The sequence below is a fragment of the Schistocerca gregaria genome, chromosome 1, assembly GCF_023897955.1.
Source record: "Schistocerca gregaria isolate iqSchGreg1 chromosome 1, iqSchGreg1.2, whole genome shotgun sequence".
NCBI lineage: Eukaryota > Metazoa > Arthropoda > Insecta > Orthoptera > Acrididae > Schistocerca > Schistocerca gregaria.
The window spans coordinates 718,055,193-718,068,568 of NC_064920.1; the positions used below are offsets into that span (position 1 = coordinate 718,055,193).

Sequence of the window (13,376 nt, forward strand, 5' to 3'; positions counted from 1 at the left end):
AGCGGTGAAGATGTTAGAGCCATTATTTAATAAAATCCAGATTTCTGCTATAGTACATACTGTCACGCCCATCATATGAACCCTGTATACGGAGCGATTTAAAATGTAACAACCACTTAAAGCTAATCTTAGGAAAAGCATATGCCCGACACATTGTTGAAAGAGGTAGTTTAGTACAACCACGAAGGAGTTCATAGTTGGATCGCTGTTTCATTTCCAGTCAGTCTAGGACCCTTACCATTTCGGATTGATAGATGAAATAGAGATCCAAAGGAGAGCAGCGCGTCTTGTCACGGGTTCGATTGGTAAGCCGGAAAGCGTCACAAATATGCTGATCCAAGGGGCAGATGCTACACGAGAGGCGTTGTCATCAGTATGTGATTTACTCTAAAATTCCGAATCGTACGTCTGTAGAAGAGTCAACCAGTTTACTACTTTCTCCGGTGTACATCCCACGAAAAGGACATGAAGGTAAAATCAGGAACATTCGGGCTCACACAGAGTCTTGCCAATAACTATTCTACGAGCATAGCACTCGTGATTGGAATGGGAAACTGACAGTGGTTAAAAGGTAACTGAGCCGTGCGGTGAGCTCGATAGCTTGTGCCCGGCGAGTGGAAGAGAGGAGGTTGGTTGTGCAGGAAGGAAGAAGGGAAGGCGGTTGTGGTGTATGGTGCCTCCGGCGAAACTTGGAGGCTTACTGGAGAGCATTTGCTCAGCGTTGCTGCACCGTACTTCTGGTGAGAGCGTTGGCGGTCGGCGTTGTCCGTGCAGGGCGGCGCGGCTGTTGAAGTGCCACGCTGGGCCAGCACAGCCGGGCCCGTGTTCCTCTCGGGGAATTTGGTGCGATTCGGCGAAGTCCACCGGTCGTGTCCTCCTCTGCGCTAGACGAACGGAACCCCTTCAGTGAAGAATTTTGCCGAATACCTAGTCACCGCCTTCTTCTGGTTCCTTAGTCGAGGAAAGACCCCGGTTCCCCTTCCCTTATGTTTACGGTGAGCATCATTTCTATGTTCTCCAGTGACTTGAACCCATTGCCCACTGTTCGTTGCGTTTGAAGCAGTTTGGCGCTGGCCTCCAGCTTGATTTTTGAATTTTTGCTGTGCTGTGCTTCCCCATTTCCATGTAACGTGATTTTAAAAGCGTTTACGGCACGTTCTCGACTCACTCCCACGGGAAAATTGGCTTATGTTTAGAGAATTTTTTTAAATTTTTTGGCCGCTCAGTTTTAAGTAAATTGCAATTTGACGTTTACGTGATTTAATTTTAAGGTCTAGTGACCTGTGCCTAAGTCACATATTCTCACTCTGTTGCCTTTGGAAAAGAGAGCCACTTCATTTAGTGGCACTAACTTGTCTCTTGCAGCCACTAAGTCTTATTCCCCTTAGATAATACAACAGCCTTAAAAATGATGCTTAAATTATTCTTGCCTTTGTTAAATTATTTGTAAACTGTGCTACAAAGGATTCCATTAGGACAGTTGAAGTTCTTAAGAACCTCTGATCCATCATTAAGCTCATAATACGCAGTTGGTATATGTTGTGTTGTGGATGCTACTTTGATAGCTGCTTCTGTGTTTATAGATTGCGGTGAATTTTGATCCTCGGCTGGTAACAATTCTGGGGTTGGGTTGGGTTATTTGGGGGAAGAGAGCAAACTGCGAGGTCATCAATCTCATCGGATTATGGAAGGACGGGGAAGGAAGTCGGCCGTGTTCTTTCAAAGGAGCCATCCCGGCATTTGCCTGGAGTGCTTTAGGGAAATCACGGAAAACCTAAATCAGGATGGCCAGACGCGGGATTGAACCGTCGTCCTCCCGAATGCGAGTCCAGTGCGCAACAATTCTGACATTAAGTGTGTATCTCACGATGTGAGTTAACATTCAGTGGCCGTGCTCTTTCAAAGGAGCCATCCCGGCATTTGCCTGGAGTGCTTTAGGGAAATCACGGAAAACCTAAATCAGGATGGCCGGACGCGGGATTGAACCGTCGTCCTCCCGAATGCGAGTCCAGTGTGCAACAATTCTGACATTAAGTGTGTATCTCACGATGTGAGTTAACATTCAGTGGCGTTTTAATCTTAATGCTAGTTATTGGATTTCTTTTAGGGCCGGGGCAAGGGCTTTTGTTTTATTTAACCTATTCACTGCTTAGGAGAGGTTCACTGTACATGTTGCAGGGCACTGCCTACCCTCTCTTGGCTAGTTATCGTCAGTGAGTGGGGGAGGGGGCGGGAAGGGGAAGGGAGGGTTCCGAAGTCTGCGTCTGCGGTATGTTATGCCGACTACGCGTTTGTGCTTTGACCTGATGTTGGGTCACTTATTTACTGTATTGTAATATTCAGATTATGGAGTGCTTCGGCATGACTTTCAATGTAAATTATTAATATGTAATGTTTTGATGATGGTAAGTTGTTGTGAAAATAACTTTAAAGAATATCTTAACTGTTACACTTTTGGTGTTTTACATTTAAAATGTCTTTTTTTTTAGATAGAAAGCTCAAGTTTAATCTATAATATGCGTTTCAGTTGAGCCTTATACTGTTGCTTTATAAATTGTTTAAAAGAGTATTTGGTAGCAAAAAATGTTCCATAGGTTTTCTTAGTCCTTCCTCTAGGAGCTGCTCTTTGCTACCCCCTAAGATACAACCTCCTGTTGCATGTGTCAGTAACCTCCGCCATACACCATAAGATGGATTGCGGAGTGTAGATGTAGGTTAGAGACGGAGCGGAAGCATTTGAGAAGGATGGGGGTAAATATCGACCCTCTCCTCTTAAAGGAACCATCCTGTCATTTTCCTAAATCTATCTGGGAAAACCACGCGAAAACGTATATCTGGGAACGTCGTCTGGGGATTTGAAGCGCCGTTCTCAAGAATACAAATCCATTGCCAGAGCACTGTGCCGCCTTACATGGTGTCAACACACACTGTATTGTATTCTATTGTGTGATAACCGGGGACCTAGAAACAACGGAGAGGCTCCAGCCCCGCCGCAGCCGCAGTGGTCCACAACCCCACGACGACTACCGCAGTCCACTTCACCCCTCCGCCGCCTCACTCCGAACCCAGGGTTATTGTGCGGTTCGGCCCCCGGTGGACCCCCCAGGCAACGTCCCCACACCAGACGAGTGTAGCCCCTATGTTTGCGTGGTAGAGCAATGGTGGCATACGCGTACGTAGAGAACTTGTTTGCGCAGCAATCGCCGACATAGTGTAACTGAGGCGGAATAAGGGGGACCAGCCCGCATTCGTCGAGGCTGATGGAAAACCGCCTAAAAATCATCCACAGACTGACCGGTTCACCAGACCTCGACACAAATCTGCCAGGCGGATTCGTGCCCGGGGTCAGTCGCTCCTACCCGCCCAGAAAGCCGAGCGTTAGATCGTACGGCCAACCGGGCAGGCACACATACTGTAGCTCACTGTCCAAATAAACTCTTGCGATTAAAACGAGAATTCAATGAACATTGCTCATTACTGAGCTCGCACAAGACAGCGTACGAATTCTACGCCACGCACCCTTCGGTGGCTGCGTTGTGCTCCAAAGCCTCTGATAACCTGCTCTCTCTGTTCCATTCTCGTAGCTATACATGTCAGCGCGGACCGTCTGAACAGTCTAGTATGGAGCATAAAAACGCTGTGGACTTGAAGCACACTGACTCTTCGAACCGAACAAGTCGATGTGTGGTGTCGGACAGGAGCGAAGTAATAGAACTGAGAGCCGAGATGTGTAGCGGCGCCAGAGCCGTTCGCAGGTTGTCAGGCGGCGACATTGTCGGCGGTACTCACCCCGAACAGCAGGAGACAGGCGAGCAGCAGGTGTGGCAGCAGCATGGCGGCGCCGGCCCTGCAACAAAGAGCGAGCAGCGCCGTGAGATGCGCCCGCGATACGCGCCGCAGCCACTAATGGTGGCCATTCACCCGTCACCGCGATGTACAGCACAGTAAAGCTGCGTCCGAGCCGCCCACGTAAATAACAGCGGCCCGGTTCCCGTGTGACGTACTGCGACTGCTAATGCCCTCATCTGCAGTCTCGGCTACTCGTACACATATCTGGAGCGTTGCCAGCTAGCTTACATATACACAATGACATGTGCCTGTAACGGACGTGCTATGGTGATACACGCAAGACAAGAAACCGCTCGTAAATTGAGGAGAGCGACAAGTATAGCGTCAACAACATCTCCACGCGCACGTGCGCCCACCCCTTCACACACACACACACACACACACACACACACACACACACACACACACTCAGAGGTGGGGGAATGGCCCAAGAGGGTGGCGGGGAAAGGGGTGGGGGGAGAGAGAGGGAAAGGGGAAAGTGTAATTTATCCACTGTCTTCAGCTCTCACATCCGATCTAAGCAGAGGTGACAAATGTCCTGGGATACCTCTTAATATCCTCTCGGACCTTCTTTCGCCCAGTGTAGTTAAGCAAATAGACGTGGAATGGACTCAATAAATCGTTGGAAGTCCAAAGCAGATATACTGATCCATGCTGCCTCTGTAGCCGTCCATAATTGCTAAAGTGTTGCCAGTACAGGATGTTATGAACGAACTGAAAAACGGTTCAAATGGCTGTAAACACTATGGGACTTAACGTCTGAGGTAATCAGTCCTTTAGAACTACTAAAATCTAACTAACCTAAGTGCATCACACACATCCATGCCCGAGGCAGGATTCGAACCTGCGACCGTAGCAGCAGCGCGGTTCCTGGCAGAAGCACCTAGAGCCGCTCGGCCACAGCTGGCAGCTATGAACGAACTGACCTCTCGATTGTGTCCCGTATATGTTCGATGGTATTCATGTCAGGGGATATAGGTGGCCAAACCATTGACTCGAAATGTCCAGAATGTTCTTGAAACTAGTCACGGACAATTATAGCAAGTCGCCATCTTGATGAGATTCTGTATGAGAAGGAATTTAATACATGAACTAAACTGATGTAAGTGTGTTCGCGTATTATTTAACTGATTGTTATTGAGAGTGTCTGCTTACTACGCAGGGTTGCACGGGATCAGTGGGGAACGTCTCGTTTACACTGGACGAGCCTGCCGTTTTGTATGCTCAAGATATCCAGTTACTTCAAATAAATAGTCTAATACGGTCTTACCAGCAGATCTCCGGTCTTCCCCATGTGATCACCGAAAGTTAATAATTATTACAAATGTTTTCAGGAGATCGACTGACAATTTTCATCGCACCGAGACTTCGAAATTGCTTCACTGCCTTATGGAATTTAAGTTAAGCTCAATTTAATCAGGATAGAACAGTATTGATCTGTGTGAATGTGATAAGCCTGCTTTGTGAATGAAAATTCCCTTAACATACGCATGTTTTTACTATCCTGATGAGTGAAGCTAAATCAGGCCGGTATGAGAGAGGTTTTTAAATTTTTTGAATAATACAAAAAATATTAAAATATGACTAGGCCGCGCTTTTCCAGTCGTCTAGGGTTCAACCGATGTCGTCACGATTCCAGGGGAGGCGCTGCAAGCGATGTCGTGCTCTTAGCAAAGGCACTCGCGCCAGTCATCCGCTGCAATAGCCCTTTATCGTCAAATTTATAAACAGTGTCCAAACGGATAAATTTGTCGCACGTCCCACATTGATTTCTGCGTTATTTTACGCTGTGTTGCTTGTCTGTTGGCACAGGCAACTCTACGCAGCTCTATGCTCTCGGTCGTTAAGTGCAGGCCATTGGCCACAGCGTCGTCCGTGGTTAGAGATAATGCCTGAAATCTGGTACTCTCGGAACACTCTTGACTCTGTGAATCTCGGAATAGCAAATTCCCTAACGATTTCCGAAATGGAATGTCACATGTGTTTAACTCCAACAGCCATGCCGCTGCCAGAGTCTGTCTATTCACGTCGTGCAACCATAATCGCGTCGGAAATCTATTCACGTGAATCACCTGAGTACTAATGACAGCTCCACCAATGCAATGCCCTTTTATACCTCGTGTATTACAGTCATCTGTGTATGTGCATACCGCTAACCCATGACATATCACCTCAGTATATGACTGTGTACAATTCTTGTACGAGTATTGGGGCCTCTACAAAGCTGACTTGAGGAAAGAGGTGGAGAAGCTTCCAAGAAGAGTTGCACGATTCATCACGATCTTATTTAGGCCCAACGGGTGCCTCACGAAAATGCTTAACAAGTCAATGAACTCCATTGGAAGATGCTACGGCAAAGATGTTCTGCACGACGAAGAGGTGTACTCCTAAAATTCTGAGAGATGATATTTCTATAAAAGTCAAGAAGCTTATTACTTCCTCTCGGAGGAAGGAGAGGTGGCGGTGTGACAAGATGATAAACGCGATAAATAGTGTATCATAGACTGTAAAGTACACATGCAGATATATGTAGCGTAAGAAGCCTTCTCATTATATTGCACCACTGGGTTAAGGACACCTATAGACAAAATTAATGAAAATGAAGGAGTCTGACACATGATATACACTATGTGATCAAAAGTATCCGCACACCTCCAAAAACATACGTTTTTCATATTAGGTGCATTGTGCTGCCACTTACTGCCAGTTTCTCCATATCAGCGACCTCAGTAGTCATTAGACTTCGTGAGAGAGCAGAATGGCTCGCTCCGCGACACTCACGGACTTCGAACGTGGTCAGGTGATTGGGTGTCACTTGTGTCATACGTCTGTACGCGAGATTGTCGCACTCCTAAACATATCTAGGTCCACTGTTTCTGACGTTATAGTGAAATGGAAACGTGAAGGGACACGTACAGCACAGAAGCGTACAAGCCGACCTCGTCTGTTGACTGACAGAGACCGCTGACAGTTGAAGAGGGTCGTAATGTGTAATAGGCGGACATCTATCCATACCAGCACACAGGAATTCCAAACTCCATCAGGATCCACTGGGAGTACTATGACAGTTAAGCGGGAGGTGAGAAAACTTGGAGTTCATGGTCGAGCGGCTGCTCATAAGCCACACACCACGCCGGTGAATGCCAAACGACACCTCGCTTGGTGTAAGGAGCATAAAAATTGAACAGTGGAGAAACGTTGTGAGGAATGATGAATCACGGTACACAATGTGGCCATCCGATGGCGAATGTCCGGTGAACGTCATCTGCCAGCGTGTATAGTGCCAATAGTAAAATTCGGAGGCGGTGGTGTTATGGTGTGGTCTTGTTTTACATGGACGGGGCTTGCACCCCTTGTTGTTTTGGTGGCACTATCACAGCACAGGCCTACAATGGTGTTTTAAGCACCTCCTTGCTTCTCACTGTTGAAGAGTAATTCGGGGATGGCGATTGCATCTTTCAACACGATCGAGCACCTGTTCATAATGCACGACAATAACAACCCAGTAATGGCCAGACTGCACCGAGTCCTGACCTGAACCCTACAGAACACCTTTGGGATGTTATGGAATGCCGACTTCGTGCCAAGCCTCACCGACCGACATCGATACCTTTTCTCAGTGGAGCACTACGTGAAGAATGGGCTACAATTCCCCAAGAAACCTTCCAGCACCTGACTGCACGTATGCGTGCGAGAGTGGAAGCTGTCATCAAGGCTACAGGTGGACGAACACCGTACTGAATTCCAGCAGTGCCAATGGAGGGCGCCACGAACTTGTAAGTCATTTTCAGCCATGTGACCATATGCTTTTGATCACATAGTGTACATCTCTGATAAGCACGAGATGACAGTCGAAGTCATTAAGCATGTTAAAAATTAAGTTGACAATTCATGTACGCCTACATCTATTCATATGTCTACATAACTACTCTATAATTCGCAGAGTGCTTGGCAAAAGAATCACAAAACCACTTTCACACTGTTTCTCTACCGTTCCACTGTAGAATAGCATGTGGAGAAAATGAACACCTAAATCTTTCCATGTGAGCTGCGACTTCTCGTATTTTATGTCAGTGGTCATTCCTCCCTACAAAGGTGGGAGACAACAAAGTATTTTTGCAATATAGTTACCCACAGCTACACTAGCGTATCAGTAAATTTATTATGATGATCGATGGTGAGTAAGCTACTGAACAACATCAGCAACCTTCATGGGTCTGCCTGTTTGGGTAAGCTTAGCTCCAGATGTGCTCCTCGTTCTCCCCTTTTCCCAAGCTGCCCCAATACGTTATGCGTTGGCGCATGTTGTGTCGCTGCCGAGGAGTGCGTACAGAGGGGCACAGGGACGAGCAAGTATCTATGCATTGTCTGCTATATTATGCAACGTGTACATTTTGAAAAAAATTATTGAATATTTATAAGCACTGCATTAATTACTTTGTAACGTGTCATTTAGTACGTATCGACCGCCGGCCGCGGTGGTCTCGCGGTTCTAGTCGCGCAGTCCGGAACCGCGCGACTGCTACGGTCGCAGGTTCGAATCCTGCCTCGGGCATGGATGTGTGTGATGTCCTTAGGTTAGTTAGGTTGAGGTAGTTCTAAGTTCTAGGGGACTGATGACCATGGATGTTAAGTCCCATAGTGCTCAGAGCCATTGAACGTATCGACCAACAAAAGCATTTTCACAAACATTATAAAGTTCTAAATTCAAAGGGTAAACAGCTTTCTCAAAGAGTAAATACAACCTCTGAAAATAAAGTTCGGTGAATAGTCCTCTAAGATTAACGTAGGTGAACTATGAACTACAGCTTCCCTATTGTCCTCCTAAGCAGTCACTTCCCATAATTATGCACCGCTAGCTCTGCGATACATGTTCTGGAAACTTTGCACAATGTCTTCCATTGGAATTGTGTTCAAAAGCGTGTCACGTTTCCTTGGATGTTAGGAATATCGTCAAATCTCTTTCCTTTCAAAGCGAGTATGAGCCGAGGGAATAGGAAGAAGTCTGGAAGATTGAGATCCGGCGAGTATTGTGGATGTTCAAATTGCACCACCGCCCTTTTGCCAGGAACCGTTTGACGATATTGGCAGTGTGTGGGCAAGCGTTGTCGTGAACCAAAAACAAGGAATCTTGTTGAGCGTACTGAGGTCGTACCCTGTGTAGACATTGCATGAAATGGGTCAAAATTTTAATGTACCGTGCAGCGTTCAACACCGTTCCCTCAGGTAGGAAATCCTTGTGGATAATGCTTTGACTGTCGGAAAAGTGATGAGCATCGTTTTGGTGCGTGATTTTTCGGCTCTGACTTTTTTTGCGACGAGGTGGTGTCGGAGAACGTCATACCATGCATTACCCTTTCGTTTCAGGGTCGTACCAGAGACACCAGGTTTCATCCTCAGTTACATTATGGTTCGCGACATTGGGCGTCGTATCCAGAGTTTCAACAATATCCTGTGAAGCCCCTAAACGTGCCTGCTTCTGATCGTCAGTCAAGTGATGTGGCACAAGACGACAACACGTTTCCCTCTTCGCAACTCCTGGGTAGGGATTTGTCACGCGGATTCACGGTTCATCTGCAGTTCATCAGCAGCTTTCTCATGTTTTCGTCATTGAATGCAGTCGCCGGTCGTCCGTTACGAGGATTGCCAGAAACACTTTTCTGGCCTCCTCGAAAACCGACGAACCACTCGTACACACACTTCATGTACAGTAGTGACTCATCCCCCTAAACACGTACCAGCAATGGCATGCGTTTCATTCGGTGTCTTGCCAAGCTTAAAACAAAACTTTAAACTGATCCTTTTTTAATGCATTGTTCTGTTCTCAGTTCAAAAGCAAAGCACTAAAGAAGCACTTCGTCCAACAGGTCTAACACAGAACAACACGATGCTCGGCTGAACTACGTTGGGGGCAAGTTGTCAACACGGGCCGCTACGCAGCTGCAGCGTTGTGAGTCGCCAGTGTTGCTCGGTTGACCGTTCTGACTTCATTCACCGAAGTTTATTGTCAGAGGCTGTATTTTTTTTCCTGATTCACATAATAAGTTTACTTCGAAGACTTGAGTTGCAGTCAAGTATTCGAATGAAGCACTTGAGGCAAGAATTCACGACATCTAGAAACAGATGGCCTAAATATGCCGATCTCGATACGTTCTGGAAGGTGCATATGGGGCCTGAAGATGGCATACTGTATTGCCGAAATTGTTAGCTAAAATTGAATAACTTCTCAATTTGGACGGCTGTTTGGCGAATTTCCTTGTTAAATATCAGTGAGGTGTCTATAGAGAAATGGCAGCCTCTTCATAGTCAAGAGCCGAAACCCTAGAAGACACTGTTGTCAGGCGCTGGGATCTGGAGCAAAGTTGACGTTGTAATTCTGCACAGAGGTGTTCCACTGGATTCAGGCCGGGTCTCTGGACAGGCCAGTCCATTTCAACATTGCTATTGTCCACAAACCATTGCCTCGGAAATGCTGCTTTATAACAGGGTGCTTTGTCATAGTGATACGAGCTATCATCGTCTCCGACCCGTTCCTCCACTACGCATACAATTTGTGAAAAGTGCTCATAACCTTCTGCATTTAGTATTAACGAAAGCGCAGTAACAGGATTGCACCATAAGCACGAAAAATGCGCTCTTACCGTAACACCACGTCCTCTGAAACTTGTCTGTTGGCACTACTCATGATGGCAGATAGCGTTCACCAGGCATTCGGCAAACGCAGACCCTTCCATCGGATTGCCGCAGGAAATAGCCTCATTCATCACTCCAAATCACCCGTTTCCAGTCATCCGCTGACCAGTGGCGTCGCTCGTTATGCCACCTCAAGTGTTGCTTAGCATCGCCTGCAGAAAAGTGTGGTTTACGAGGGGTTTTTTTTTTTTTTCCACAACCAGCATCCGCAGCTCTCGACAGTTCCTTTCTGTCAGTACATGAGGTCTGCCTGCTCCAGAAACACGTCACCATCAGTGGGCTTCAGAGCTTTAGAAGGGTTGAAGTGTCCCTGACGTATCTGTTACTACTTAAGAAACATCAAATGACTAGCTCACGTCCGAACTAATTGAGCTCCCCTGACAGACCCATTCCGCTGTTCGTAATTCTCTACCGCCGGTATCAGCTTGTAGCTTGCCTGGTCATTTATGACCCTTTTTTTGACAGTACCTTTGCTTAACCTCTTGTTGTCGTATAGATTCGGCATAGATTTAGTTGATTTAGTACCGTGGTACACGTATCATTGCAATAACTTCTATGGTCTTGTGCCGTGTCACGCTATCCCTTCAATCTGCCACTTACACTCTTAAATATAATTAAGTCAATAAACATTCTGTGTGGAAAAAGTGACCTGGATATTAAACAGCTTATTAATAACCTAGAGTTTATTATCTCTTATTCACTGAGAAGTCAGTCAGCTTACATGAACACATACAGACTCACATTTTCATTCTAGTTAGCCATTGCACTTCTAAATTCCGTTCGGTCACCTTATAATGCCGTGTGGCTAGGGCCTCCCGTCGGGTAGACCGTTCGACTGGTGCAAGTCTTTCGAGTTGACGCGACTTCGGCGACTTGCGCGTCGGCGGGGATGAAATGATGATGATAACGACAACACAACACCCAGTCCCTGAGCGGAGAAACTCCCCTACCCAGCCGGGAATCGAACCCGGGCCCTTAGGACTGGTATTCTGTCCCGCTGACCACTCAGCTACCAGGGGCGGACGGTCACCTTATGAAAGATATATTGATTCGTATTGCAGTATATTAGAATAACTACTTCGTATTCCTATTTGCACCAAAGTGGGCTGCGAACCAGCTGTTCCTCGTCCACTCCATGAGGTGATTTCTGCAGGTGCCAAACACTCATTCTATTCCCTACCTGACGAGGCATCCACAAGCCAGCTATGATTTTTGGGCCAAAAGGATGGCTAAGCGTAAGATTCGATTCATCTTAGCAATATCGATACCTGCATGTGTTCCTTTATAAGCTTTGGCATTGCACTTCTTTTCAGCCGAGTGAGGTTTAACTATAAAGGGTGTATAAAACCGCACCTGTATGTCGTTACTGATTGTCTCTAGTTAACCGAGAGAAAAGTGCCTTTTGGATACGTGTTCTACCTAAGTTTTGCCAGAACCTGCAGAAGTAAGACGATGTCTTGGTCACCTGGTGCGTATTTATTTTATTTTATTTATTTACTCGTCCAGTTCTGTAGGACCAAATTGAGGAGCAAATCTCCAAGGTCATGGAACGTGTCAGTACATGCAATACAACGTAAACGTAATAACAGATAAAAATAAATGTTCATTAACCTTAAAAATGTCAGTCATAAACACTATCAGCAATACGATAAAAATCAGTTTAATTTTTGAAGGAACTCCTCGACAGAATAGAAGGAGTGACCCATGAGGAAACACTTCAGTTTCTATTTGAAAGTGCGTGCATTACTGCTAAGATTTTTGAATTCGAGTGGCAGCTTATTGAAAATGGATGCAGCAGTATACTGCAAACCTTTTTGCACAAGAGTTAAGGAAGTCCCAACCAAATGCAGGTTTGATTTCTTCCGAGTATTAACAGAGTGAAAGCTGCTTATTCTTGGTAATAAACTAATATTGGTAACAAGAAACGACAATAAGGAATATACGTATGGGAGGCCAATGTCAAAATACCCAGACTCGTCGACAAGAGGTTCGTGAACTAACACTACTTATTGTCCGAACCGCCCGTTTCTGAGCCAAAAATATCCTTTTAGAATGGGAAGAGCTACCCCAAAATATAATACCATACGACAGCAGCGCATGAAAATAAGCAAAGTAGACTAATTTTCGTGTCGAACGATCACTCACTTCTCATACCGTTCGAACAGCAAAAATGGCAGTATTAAGTCTTTGAACAAGATCCTAAACGTGGGCTTTCCATCCCAGCTTACTATCTATCTGAACACCTAGAAATCTGAGATGTTTAGTTTCACTAATCATTTGCCCGTTCTGTGAAATTAAAATGTCAGGTTTTGTTGAATTGTGTGTTAGAAACTGTAAAAACTGAGTTTTACTGTGATTTAGCAATAGTTTATTTTCTACATGCGACGAACTGAGGTCATGTACTGCACTATTTGAAACCGAGCCAATGTTGCACACAACATCCTTTACTACCAAGCTAATGTCATCAGCAAACAAAAATATTTTAGAGTTACCTGTAATACTAGAGAACATATCATTTATATAAATAAGGGACAGGAGTGGCCCCATCACTGATCCCTGGGGCACTCCCCACTTGACAGTACCCCACTCAGACCCCACATCACAGCCGTTATCAACATTGTGAATAATGAATGACCTTTTGCTGCCTGTTGCTAAAGTAAGAGGTGAACCAATTGTGAGCTTCTCCCCGTATTCCGTAATGGTCCAATTTCTGGAGCAATATTTTGTGATCAACACAATCAAATAGCTTAGTTAAATCAAAAAATATGCCAAGCGTTCGAAACCTTTTGTTTAACCCATCCAGTACCCACAAGCTGTACGCCATAGCGCACGGT

At 45.8% G+C, this 13,376-nt stretch overlaps 1 protein-coding gene across 1 annotated transcript in view; it reads right to left on the minus strand.

The window, feature by feature from the left end:
• The window catches only part of LOC126266597 (uncharacterized), a 371,771-nt gene that overhangs the window by 143,008 nt on the left and 215,387 nt on the right, over positions 1 to 13,376 (minus strand). The window contains exon 2 of the mRNA XM_049970917.1: positions 3,790 to 3,847. Coding sequence (XP_049826874.1) covers positions 3,790 to 3,834 — 45 coding nt within the window. The 5' untranslated portion in view covers positions 3,835 to 3,847. The remainder of the gene's footprint in view (positions 1 to 3,789; positions 3,848 to 13,376) is intronic.